General features: G+C 42.6%; 2 protein-coding genes across 2 annotated transcripts in view; both read right to left on the bottom strand.

Annotated features, from left to right (window-relative positions):
* adgra2 (adhesion G protein-coupled receptor A2) overlaps positions 1-915 on the bottom strand; it is a 35,805-nt gene extending 34,890 nt beyond the window's left edge. The window contains 1 exon segment of the mRNA XM_029440787.1: positions 8-915. Coding sequence (XP_029296647.1) covers positions 8-309 — 302 coding nt within the window. The 5' untranslated portion in view covers positions 310-915.
* Positions 916-4,877: 3,962 nt separating this feature from the next.
* Positions 4,878-13,525, bottom strand: part of pdlim2 (PDZ and LIM domain 2 (mystique)) — a 34,168-nt gene continuing 25,520 nt past the window's right edge. The window contains exons 7-10 of the mRNA XM_029440605.1: positions 11,841-11,959; positions 7,274-7,422; positions 6,348-6,459; positions 4,878-6,089 (exon numbers count right to left, since the gene is read on the bottom strand). Coding sequence (XP_029296465.1) covers positions 5,900-6,089; positions 6,348-6,459; positions 7,274-7,422; positions 11,841-11,959 — 570 coding nt within the window. The 3' untranslated portion in view covers positions 4,878-5,899. The remainder of the gene's footprint in view (positions 6,090-6,347; positions 6,460-7,273; positions 7,423-11,840; positions 11,960-13,525) is intronic.

The raw sequence follows: 13,525 nt of genomic DNA, 5'->3' as shown, positions 1-13,525 counted from the left end.
AACTCACAGAGTGACGGTCCTGTTGGGCAGCAGGCTGGCATCCGGAGGTTCAGTCAGCTCCTCTTTGCTGCAGCTCACCCGTCTCCCCACAGCCTGGACGCCGTGCGCTTTGGACCGCTCCTCCGCGCAGCTGCAGCCACTGTTGGAGGCGAGCAGCCCGGGACAAGCCTGGGAGAGCCTCGGCTCGGAGACGGACAGCAGGAGCAGCATCAGTACCAGACGCCCCGGCAGCAGAGGGATGCCAACGCCGGGCGCAAACATTGTCCTTCGGCTGGATCTCACCTCAGCTGCACCCCCGCCTCCAGTCATCCCATATCTCCACCATGAAGCCTTCAGGGGGTGTAAGGAGGGCAACAGGACACTATATGATCTTGAATTAAGTCTTGAATGAATGCTAAATTTAGAATTCCTCCGCCCAACAATGGACACGCATCATCCGGTCACTTCAGAAATATTCTGCACCCTTTTTTCCAAGAGTGTCCCGTTATGTCATGGCAGCCCGGGCGCACAGCTCCGAATTGGTCCAACTGGTAGATACATTCAAGGGATGCGTGAGTCCATCCAGACGTTTTCAACTCTTACAAACAGACGCAGTATTCTGATTTTAAAAGTTGGTGGTTGTATTAATTACCTTGAGGGTTTCACATCCCTTTGGGAGTGCCCAGATTACAGTTATCTCCGCCTCTAAAAAATAATCCAGGGGTTGATGGGATTCACGAATGTGCAGTCACATCCAGATCATCTGTATGAAGAAATAAAGAAAAAAGTATATCCACAAACTTTCTTTTGTCAGTTGTTTCGCCGCTTTTAAAAGTTTTCTTCAGTGTTTTCCCCGATCCCGAAGGTCTCCGTGTAGAACTCTCTCAAAAGAAACTTTAAACAACGAACACACTGTTAGTTCGGACAAGAAGTGAGCTGGTCTTGATCGGCTCCTGTGTGATTCCCAAAATCTAGCGGTTTTGCCCCGCTTGCCTCTGTCACACTCAAACTCACTTAGTTACTACCCCAAGTGCGCCCATTCCGTCTGCGTCTGCGCGCTCTGGTCCCCGCGGTCCTAGCGCGTCCAGCTCGAGCGGAGAGAGACAGAGAGAAGGTTTCACATGTGACCCACCTGGAGTCCTTTCACACGCCTTCATCAGACGTCCGGACACAGACCAGTAAGGCTGTTTTATGCAATGTAGTTGGCCTAAATGACATAATAAACTGCAGCCAAATAAAAAAAAAGAATACTGTTTGTTGCAGACTCTTTTGCAGCAATAATCCAGATTGTTTTTTAATAAATCATTTGCATCCCCTCTTTAGTAACGGAATAAAGGCTGATTACCTGAGTACTTATATTTAGTTAAAATACACTGCTACAAGTAAAAGTCCTGTATTCAACAGTTTACTGAAGTGAAGTATTATCAAAATGTACTTAAAGTACCCAAAGTTACGCGTTGTGCACAATGCACCATTTCATTGATGCATTAATGTGTTCATCTCTTTAATGTTGCAGCTTTATGATCACATTTGTTTTCTTTTTGTTTTGCTATAAATACAGCTGGGGAGCTTGTGAATATCATCAAGGGATGAATACAGTTTGCTCTTAACCTATAATAATACATGATGCATGATATGTGTTGATTACATTTTGTATTATTTATCTAAATCGGAATTTTTAAATTAATTAATACTAATTACCTAAAGCTTGGGTCGGTCACATTGGAGAAGCCAGCAAGAGTGGTGGGTAGGCAGGTATAGCAGGCAGACAGGTAGGCAGACAGACAGGTAGACGGATAGATAGACAGGCAGGTCGATTTATTACAGCCACAGATACGAGATTTTTATTTTTTTATTTTGTGAGAGCATTTGATTTATTGATTGCTGTCGGGATGTAAAGAGTATTTAAACAAATATAACACAAATGTTTCTAACACACATCAGTCGCCCTACCTTTAGGGAACAACATGCAGACCCTATAATGCCATAAATAGAAAACATTATGGAGCAAAGAAGAAGATCGTAGATGTGTTTTTTATTAAATAACGGCAGAGTTTATGGGATACAAATTGCTTCAATGCCATATTGTTGTTGTTTTGTTTCTTTTTTTATTTGAACTGGCTGTTTCCATCCAGCGTGTAGAAGTCAGGAAGGTCTTGATTACAATGTGCGCCTGCATCGGGAGAGCAAACTAGACTTAAGAATGAACGCTGAAGGTCTCGTGTGTATTGTGGGTTTCAGCAGACGAAAGGCTTTTCATTCAATCAGCGGGAAGGAGGGGGAAAAAGACTTTTCTAAATACACTTGAGTATTTTCCATATTGTTGCTGCAGAGTTACGACAGCAAAGAACAGTTTGATCTGGAGAATAAAATGAGACTGAGCTGTCATCTTGTAGTTTGCAACTTTATGTTGTGAGTTAGTGCCATATTTTTCTAGCCCAGAAGCAGTTTTCATGTCCGCTTGAAGGCCATTGGTAAAAGCAAGCTTTCTATAAAATAAATTGCAATACATAAAGCAAGTTTTGATGTGGTGATGGCCACAGTGTCTGTAGTTATAACCAGACAAACTAATCTGCTGAGCGTTAACAAGGACTGGAGCCCAATTCAAAGTCTACTATCAGTGATGTTCTTTGCATTTTGTATTGTCCAAGTAGATATAATATGTAGATCTCTGGAAATGTTGATACTTGATATACTATGAGGGAAAAATATTCCAATAACTCAAATGTTTTGATGACAGAAAGATGAGTTTTTCTTAACTATTACATTTTCCTTACTGAAACAATCCCACACGGTCTGAAAAATACAGAAGATCATGAACGTCCTAAAGCTCTCCTTTTCACATTTTTGCTCATGTGTATGGAAAGTTCCCAAAATACAGTGCTGGACTCCATGCATTTTTGTTTTAAAAATACTTTTTGATATACGAGAGGCCCGGGGAGGCTGGAGGTTGAAGCGACTCAAATCTGGAGAGTATTTTAAAAATATGAGAAGGTGAACCAGTAAAGCTTTTGAAATGGGACTTTATGCAATTGGGCTTGACATGTGTTCACTGACATATCCAAACTGCAGGCACCTCAGTCATGCGAGCATGCCCGGCAGTATAATGGTGCACTGTGCTCTGACCCGCACAGTGGACCCTGGGTTTGTTATTCCTGTATATGATACTGTACACTGGAGCGGGCTCAGAAAGCCAGCATGATTATTAAAAGAAAGCACAAGGAGTGGATGGGCGCCTGCTCAGCAACGAAACAGAGGGCTGTTTATTCAAGCTGTTAAATAAGGCTTCAAGTACAACACCCCCCCTCCAACTCCACAAGGCCCAAATCTCTCATCTGGAGAGCACAGTTTCCATTTAAAATGTCACGTCCCAAACTGCACATTACATCAAATTGTACTTAATGGCATCCAGACAAACTTTAATGTCGTTCCAACATTTTCTCTCTATGCACCCCGCAGCCCCCCCTCGCTCCTTATAGCCAAGCAAGCAATCTCTCCTTCTCCCTGTTCCACATCTGGACTCCATTCCAGGTGGGGAATTGCGAAAGTGGAGAACGCCAGTGAGGAAAGGTGGAAGGCAAACAAGCAGGACTGAGAAAATGTCTTAGGGGAGATTTTGGTGGAAGTTACGTAAGCGTTTAGGATGTATATGACAGACGATACGTGCTTGAGGATTCCTCTTGGGCATGTTCCTCGTGTCCTCCAAATCACACGTTAAAGCAAAAACATCGGGGCAATCAGAGATGGGAAGCAGACAAAGTGACTGGCGTTTGTGCCAGTGGATAAACAAGACAAACTTCCAGCCGAGAAGCAAACAGCAGAGCCTCTGTACGGCCCTCAGCTGTTGCAGAGTCTTTCTTAATGATCCCGTGACATCTAGCGGTGTGATCAGCAGCACACAGAAGGGCCCCCACCTCTCTGAGCCGCTCTGTCAGTCCTCCAATCAATCCTGAAGTTTCCCCTTTGTGAATGGTTCTAATTAAGGATTTATGGGGACATTAAACCCACTGCTTCCACAGTTTATGGGGTTATGAAATCATAATGTGGAGCAGTATTTTTCAACACTAAATACCTTTGTCGATCATTAAGAATTATGGTCAGCAGCAGCCGTAACAGCAGTAGTGGTAATCCTAAAGGGAGTAACATTTAATCCAGATTACATATTGTAGTTTTGGCTTTATGACGCCATGTTTGTACATTCCAGTTTTTGTATATGCAAAGCACATACATCATATTAAAAGTTATCACGCAATACTGAAAACATGGGTAATCCACAGGCAACACATTTAAGCTTACTATACTTAAATATGCATAGTTGTTGACAAGCATTAAGCTATTTATGTTAACATTAATTTTATCGTTGTCCATAAAACTCTACAAAGTCTTAGTTTTTTTTTTACTCTCCCTCATTTTTCAGCCTTTCCAAAATTCAGCACTTAAAAACTGTAGCACTGCTGCCCTCTTCTGCTCAGCAGAGGGAATTATATGACATTGTCCCTTTAGTCCCTGTATGACCCAACACTTTCCACTTTGCCACTAGTTCCGCTTCACATTCACAGATACTAAAAGCCAATCTAAGTTATAAACCTGCTAATGTGCTTCATCACTGCACTCTGATGTGGGTTACACCCTACTTGTCAAACCTGTCTTCTTAGAACAGGGATGTGTCCCCACACCCATTTCTTCTAACGCTGTAAACTCCCTCCAGCAGCCATTCGTATGGTTTCAGGTGTGGAGGCAACAGTCGGAAGTATCAGCTCAGGTAAACGTTGACTGACAACTTTGTATATTATCTAATACCTTCCCTAACACTAGAACATATTTCCATTTGTTCACGAACCAGTAATGATGTAGAAAACATTACACTCATTATTCCAACACAGTCATCATCACTGAACAAGATTTAGGTTGTGCGATTTTATTAAGTGCCACATGAAATGCAAACATTATAGCGTATCTCTGAGTACTGCTGTAACTGGACAAGTGAAGTAGCAATTATTTTCACACTAAATGTCCTGTGCATACATTAAGCATTTATTAATTTTTTTAAATGGTCTACATTATAGAATACAGTTCAATCACAAAAACATCAAAAATATCTGTATATTTTGAATTGATCAAAGTCCCTCATAAGCAACAAAACAGCAAAACAAATCAGCAAATGTGTATTTTTTTTCTCATTATCTCTAAATATAAATTCTGCTTACAAAAGAATTGTAGAAAAACTGAAGGGCTTTTGGCCTGACACTAGCGCAAAAATTCACAAACTCCTTTGCGTCTGTAACAACTGTGCACACACACACACAGCTGCAGGGAAGGCATGCAGAAGCCACCACACTTCTGCATGTGAAAGCATGCACCCCCACAGATTTTGGTCCCTTTGTGTCAGCAGGAGATTCAAATGATTGTCCCGATCCTCAGAGGGTCAGACAGGCAGTCCTGTTGAGTTTGTCTAAAGTGTTGGAGTTATGTAAATGTGGCCTTAGTACAATGTGATGTGGCTTTAGTCCATGGCAGCTGTGCCACATTTGAGCTAAGAATAACTTAAAGTATTACATTTTTTTGTGATTGTACTTTTGTACTGTTATGTGCGTGTCTTCTGTCATCTTTCTATCCGTGCTCTGCTGCAAGCCAAACTGATCTCAGTGGGACAATAAAGACCTGAACTGAACTGAGGTCGGGCCCTTTGAAAAACAAAGCCCCAATTCTCATACGAATATAAGAAAGGCAAGAAAGTGAATCATAATATTGCAAAGTATGGTTAAATGTGATCAGAAAAAGAAGATCCTCTGCCATTTTGTTGACTAGTGTCCACCTCCACGCCCCATCCCAAGGTCTTTAACTGAGTCAGATGGTGTGGAGCTTCAGGCAGACAAGCAGTACTCTCTGTCCAGAGCGGGGCAGGTGTGGAGTGGCAGACTCATTGGCGAGGAGACACGGCGGCTTGAGGGGAACCTGGGCCTTGGTACCTCTCTTTGGCATGCTTCTCACAGTACATCACATCTCCGACGCTAAAGTGACCTCTCATCTTGAGGTTAAGACCGCAATCTGTGCAAGTGTAGCACTCTGCATGGCGGAAGCGCTCGTCCGTGATGCGCACGGCCAGGGTGCTGTGGAAAGATGAATGCAGCCAGTCAGACACACACTGGACTATTATTTCAAATGCAAATCAACTCCAGAGTTGCGGCACAGATACTCAGTTTGGTTTGTATATAGAAATAAAAAAAGTGACAAGTTGACAACAAAGCAAATATTTGAACTTAATATCACACTCTACATCTAGAACATCTTTTGCTGCAGGGCAAATTATCATTGTAATTACTCGCACGCCTCTAAGTCCAGTGAACATGTCACTGCAGGTGACTTACATAATGCTGGTGCCGCACTTCTCACAGATGTGGTTTCTTTTAGCTCCTCCCACTGATGAGCTTGGTGCGGAAATGTTGGGCGAAAGTTTTCCTGGGAACCGCAGGGCTGCCTCTGGACAAAACACACACACACACACACACACACACACTCAGAGCTGCTCATAGGGATGTTGTGACAGGCCTGCATCTCTGTTCTTCACATCAACACTTGGTCTTTACAGCCCTCCGTCAGTGGAAGTTGTTTTTGTTTCCCCACTCACCATCACATCACCAACGGGACACGCTTCATGAAATGGATTTCCACACATTGGTCATTATCACGCCATGAGAGAATGTTATTACCATCTGGATTTATTTGCCCCGCCATTTATCAAAGCAGAGGGGGCAAAGGAGGACAGATGCTTTCCATGACATGCCGTTCACAAAGTGAACTGCACACAGGAGAGCTTTTCTCTCTATCCTGCACAGGTGATGGCCATATGTCCAAGTTACAAGTCAGTGACTCACACGTGCTTGTGCTGCACTTTAACAGGAATGATTTTAAAGTGGAGAGGTGCCAGCAAACATCTTGCATTTGACAGTAGCTGAACTCTGAGAACACCAGACGTTCAAAAGGGATTATTGAGATAAATCAGTCAAAATCTAAAGAATGTATGTAATCCAATCGCTTCTGCTCCTCTGTGCAAACACATACATGTCCTACTCGTTTTCTATACTTGCTTATCTTGAGTGAGAGGGGACAATGACTGCGACAACGTCATTTAACTTACATAAAACATGCCTGATAAAAATAGTTCTTCTCTGTAGAATATGTGTGAATATTTGTGCAACGATGGAAACTATCGAGTATTGCATTCTAAATAGACGGAGTAATTCTTTCCCTTTTCAAGTGAGCACAATTGTTTGTAACGCAGAGCGCTTCTAACCTTTCTCGTCAGCCTCCAGGACCTCCTGCAGCATTTTAAAGGTGCTGGACTGACGAGGCGCCGTGCGGGACTCTTTATTCTCCTGGATCATCTTGTACACCTCCGAGTCCCTGTCGAACCTCTGCATGGCAAAGTCAGAGCTCGAACTGCTGTAGAAGGAAGAAATACAAATACAAATACATCACAGGTTATTATATTTAGTAAAATCATACATCAAGCTCATGGTGATGCGTTTTATGGAAAATGTACATTTATGACTTGAGTCCGGTTTAACTGAATCCAGAGGAAATGAAGGGGCAGCAGCTGGCTTTGAGACTTCGACCTCTGGAGTATTAAGTCTAGATTACACACCACAGGCAGGAGGCCAAACGGTGACCAATCGCACATTATTCCCTCAACAGGACCGCGTCATATCCCCCGACCAGAGGCACTGTTCTCTCACTCTGTTCCCATTTTTGATCACCGTTCATGCCTCAAGGCTAAAACAAAGAGGACATAAGGCTGATAGTGGAAGCCAAATAGCACGAGTGCAATCTTTTCCAATGCAAAATAAGAGCAGTAAAATCTTCACCAACCAAGTTATGCGGGTCACAAAACAAGGAACAATGTCCTCCTGTCAATGCAAGAGCGGGGGCAGGAAGCTTTCACCTTCCAGTTGTATATACTGTCCATTCATTAAGAAAGACAAACAAACAAAGGCTCACTTTACAAGCACAGTTATACCCCTGGTGCGGTGGAAAAGCGGTTATTTCAATACTTGATGTGTGGTTGAATACCAATCCTTCCCTGAAGAAGCACAAGCATTAACATCTGAACTGACAGATGAGTATTAGGTAAAAAGAAACAAAAGCAAGCTCTGGTTTCAGGGTATTTGTCTGGAGGAAGCTGGTGAGTGTTTGTAGTCAGTAAGAACCGGTTGGCTGGGCGAGGTGTGGTTTGATGACTTCCACCTGTTGCCAACTTGTCAGCTAGAGTCAGTAAACTTATCCTGACTGACTCACCTGTTGTCACATACAACACATCTGCCCAAATATTTACTCTTTAAACAGACACCTGCACTGTGAGGAATCTGCAAGGAGACAAAGGCTGAAACCTAAAGACATGGAAACTGTTTGTTACTGTTATTTAACTAACGCATGGAAACCTTTTAGCATCACTGCACTATGTCCTTGTTGTACAAGGACTAAATTAAAAGTAGTTGGACAGTGACAGATTTGCAACAAACAAGTTGCCTATGGAGGTTAAAATGCACAAGTTTAAACTTTAGTTTGGGCGAGCAGGGTATAGGAATTGTAGTGCTATTTGTACAAAATCCCAGTTTATTGGAATGATAAAGTATTTTCACAGTTGTGTCACATATCTGGTGTCAAAGCCTTTGTAGTCTATGGCATTTATGAACTGCAGGCAGCAAATACTTCTCTGGTGATGCTCTGGCAGGTCTGCACGGCAGACTTCCTGCTCGTTTCAGGCTTTTACCTTCAGTCTGTGAAACACATGCTCAGTTGGATGAAGGTCAGGTGGCAGACTTGGAGCATTTAACAATTTGGCCAGAGAAAAAACACTTCCCCGGTTTTTATGGTTCATGTTGAGCATCACTGAAATATTGAGAGTTGCTAGTTCTCTTGAGAATTACACACCATGTGATGAATCACATCTCTTTACTTCACACAGCATGGAGAGAAGACCCAAACAGTTGTTATCTGCAGGACTTTGAGTGTCTTGCCTTATACATCAGTTAAACAATGTTGACCTCATCAATCAGTCGTTCACCTTAGACCTCAGTCCAATGGCCTTTTACTGCTACCGCTCAGTTAATTATCAGCCGACTTCCTTACAACTTAAAACAGTGACTCACATAGGCATCAACTTCAATATATTGATTATTAAATCTAAAATGTTTAAACACACCAGTCCTGCTGCATTATCCTAAAATTGGTGGACTATGCATGAAAAGAGTCTTCGAGTCTCTGAAAGTCAGCACCTCAGTCATGGTTTTATTTTAAGTCCAAAAGAACAAAGTCAAAACCTAAAAAGGGTGTCACTGTCCACATAATTATGGACCTGTTTCGTTGATGCAACAAGTCCTCAGTGTGTTGCATATAAAACATCTCGCATGTTAATCTTTCAGGGTGTAGAAGCTTCAAGCAGGGCTGTGCAAGTAAGTTCAAGCCTGTATTTCAGCTTTAGGCTGAGCACTAAATGAACATGGATGAAACAGGAGATGGCAAACAGACAAGACAACAAATATACGACGGGGCAAACGCTCAGACCCTTTCCTCTGAATCACTGAACATGGTTCAAATTGAAAACAGACCTCTAAAAGCACACCCTCCAAGTTCTCCAAATGCTCAGCTCCACCCTCAGCAATCCATTTCCATGTTTGCCTCGCTCACTATCCCTTTTGAAATTGCATTCTCAAAACAAATGGAAAGTCGAGGTCAAATGGCAGGAAAACAAATAACAGACGTGAGGGTGAGAGAGGACGCCATCCATCTGAACAAGCAGTCGAGTGCAGGGATTTGCAGACGAAGCAGTTAGATTTCATAAAGTTTCAGAAAACTTCAGAGGAGTTTGTCATCTGAGAATTGTGCTTTTAAATATTCTCACGTCCTGCATAATGTACGCATCTAAGATTAATGTGTTGATGGTTTCCAGAGTCGGACTTGGCACAATGCAATGATCAAGATCTAGTCATAGCACATGAGCGTAGCCAAAACATATCAAAGATCACAACCACAATCAAATTCCTACATTTCTCAACCCGTATTACAAGCAGTACGACACTTAAACCAAAGCCTGCACATCTTGACAAAATCAATCTAAATGACAAAACTCAAAATGACAAGACTCACCTCAAACAGAAAGAGGGAACAAAGAAAGGGAGCTCAACTATTCTTTCCAGCAACTGTCCCTGTATTGCTAACCCTGCTGTAGCAACTTCGGCATCTAATATTGTCTATTCTCTTGTATGTTTGAACACACACACACACACACACACACACACACACACACACACACCCCCCCTCTATCTAAACCAGACGAGACAGAAAAACAAGAGTCTGACTGAAAGGTGTGCCTCTGGGCTGAGACTCATTGGACATGCGACATGAAGGGGTGGCTAAATGGGTGTTACGCAGTCTGATTGGCTGGGGAGGAAAAGGGAGAGGCTTGGTGTTCAGGCTGGGGGCTCCAGGCTGGGGGCCAATCAGGGGGAGAAGTAAAATCAGACTTTTTTGGGAATATGAGTGTTCGGATATGAATGCAGTTGCTGACACGTCATATCACTAGCCGTGGTTACCCAGGAGGGAACTGGGGCCAAAGTCAACCGTCCTGCACTGAAAACACACCAGGCTCTCCAGCAGAGAGCGGACACACAGGATTGTGCGAGAGACTAAAAGAAGATTTTTAATTTCTGCTGAGACAAAAAAAAAAACTTTGGTAAGAGCATCCAAAAAATGTTCAGAGGGCAGCACCTGCACGCAATGAACTGAGTCAAATTACAGCTACATCACCTCATCAGAGGGGACGGAGCAGGAGAAAGCTAACCGCGGTGCAGATGGTGGACACGATGGTGTTTCCCAGAGGCTGAAAGTTCATTTGTAGTCAACGACTCCAAGTGCAGCTGTAAAAAAGCTGAAAGCACCACAACACTACAGTGAATTCACCAGCTGACTGACTTCAGTACACTAAATGAATGCGTTGGTTTGACACTTTCATTTGTCCCCCACAGAGTTTTAAATGGGTGGGTTAGGGTTATACGAAGTATACGAAGGAATGTTTTTAGCAGAGGTTGGCTACCAGATGAATTCCAAATATGGGTAATATTGCAATAATCTAACCAATGGAATGACCTCATGTAATCCAACACAATATCCCTGCAATAGAAATGACTTTTTCTCAGGTCTTATGGTGAATATTGTATGTTGAAACCGTGTCAGAGCTGTGGATTTAACATATTGTCAGAGTAAGTAGATACCACGGTGTCATTAGACAAGAGTACAATAAATACAGCGTCAAACGTTACCATACAGTCAAATCAGCATGTTTTTCCTTCATGTATGAAATACATTTAAGCTTTTCTGGACCTGATGTAGATTTACAAAGAAGGCTTTAATCTGTGGGTGTAACCCCTACTGGCCTATAGGTGGCGCTGATTGCCTGCCTGTGCATCATATACAGAGAAGACACCATCCTGCTGCTGTTCATATGTGGAGGCTTTAGGCTGTGCTTCACATTTCAATCTCTCAAGAGGAACTCTTTTCAAGGACTAGAAATGGAGTACAGGCAGTTCTGTATGTTGTGGACTGTAAAAACATAAGCAGTTCAAGCATAGCTCCTGTATGTCTGGTTACATTTCCAATATTGTATCTTATTTTAACTTTTAGTTTAATTTAAATAATATATAACACAATTAACTATTAGAAGATGTCAAATAAACTTCATGTTTCATTGCAACAAAACATGCAACTAAAACATCAGCGGTGCGCGCCCATAGCAGTCAGTGTAATATACATAACCTTTACAGTAACACTTTTGTATCGATGGTTGCGAAGAGAGTGGTCTTTACCTGCGACGAGGGGACATGGGCACGTCTCGATCAATGGGGCTGTGGGGGGAGTAGCGCCCTGGTGGGGTCGGGGTTCTGCTGGACACGGAGTTATTTCTGTAGTCTGAAGGCGAGAATTCCTGTGGAGGAAAGCGACAACGAAAGCAACAGAGAGTGAGTAAGCATGAAAGTCAAACTTCCTGCAGCAGATGAAATCAAGTTTACAGTTCAGAGTTGAGGCATCTATGAAGACAGCGCACAAGTGCTTAGACCATGATGCAATGTTGCTGTGAAAGAGTCACACAAAGATCCATGTTCAGTGCAGAGGCAGTATTTCTGCTCCTCCAAGCAGCGTAATGGCACTGTCCAAATGTAGAGTGTGTTTCAGGAAGCCCTAAATCTGAGGAGACTGTACTGTATCACAAGTTGGAATACAACAAACTTGTGTTTGTGTGGGACTATATCCAGTAATTAAAATGGGAGAGATTCATCAGTAGCTTAAATTAGCTCCAGATTGAGAAACGCCACAAACAAAACACCACAGATCTTTGTTTTTACTTCATCGTCATCACAGATTTGACTGAAACCTTTCAGTGCAGAATAAACAATAGTCATCGTTTCATTGTACATGGTGCCCTGTGATCTCAACGTTTCTATTGCATGAGTCACAAGCACAACATTCCTCTACTGCGGGCTGATCAGTCTCAACAATCACAGCAACCCACATCAACGTTTTTTATCTTGATTACCATTTATATCAGAGCTGTACTTCAGCCCCTCAGCTGATAGATGATATATTGTGTGGCAACAGATGTTTGGCACTGACGGGAAAGACAGAGCCAGCATGTACTTCAATGGCTTCCAGATGCCGTGCAAATCTCCCAATTATTCATGGTAGATATAAACAGTGTTCATCGTCACGAAATGAGAAGATGTGCAATGCTGCCAGAAGCTCATTCAGCAAATTGAACACTTACAGTACTGTACAAACGGCGTCATTCAGGAAGGAAACTGAGCAAAGTCTTGTGAATAACGTTTGGATCTTGACAGAAGAGGGCGCTCTTTAGCTACTGTACACAAGAAGCTCATAAACTAAGGTCTCCGCAGATGTGCCAATGACATTTTTACTGTAGCTATTTTGAGCAGTAGAAGGCAGGATACACTGTTACAACATTGCGGGCAAAGGTTGATCGATCAAAGTTGAATTATGTCGGGAGTGAGCCACTAGTGAAAGTGACCTCAGACACATGTTCACACTAAACACTCAGCACACCTGGACTAAGACTGCACAGCACATAACTCAACCCAGACACTTTTACTGTCAGGAATTCCAACAAACTAATTGTTTTTAACCACAAAACTGTCTGGCATCTAACCATGTCCACCTGCAATACTTACCACTTACTGGTCAATATAAGCATACACATGCACTGCTGCAATATTCAAAACCAGCTAAATGTTTGTGTTTTTAAATAAAAAGAATAAGGAAGTCTTAAAACGCTTTCATAACTTCTAATTTGCTGGGAAACAAAGCTATTACTTTATTTTAGGTCTGTGGACAGTCCAGGAAAACATTTACGGCGAATCAAACAGCCCACAGACAACTCAAGAGTACAGCCTTCAAAATAAAGCTCACTGAGTTTTTCTCCTTCAACCGTCACCAGCTGGCATCAGTGTTACTCAGGCTCCATCCAAGAGGGAAATGT

This window comes from Cottoperca gobio, chromosome 9 (assembly GCF_900634415.1).
Source record: "Cottoperca gobio chromosome 9, fCotGob3.1, whole genome shotgun sequence".
NCBI classification, from domain to species: Eukaryota; Metazoa; Chordata; class Actinopteri; order Perciformes; family Bovichtidae; genus Cottoperca; species Cottoperca gobio.
This window is presented reverse-complemented; position numbering and strand designations above follow the sequence as displayed.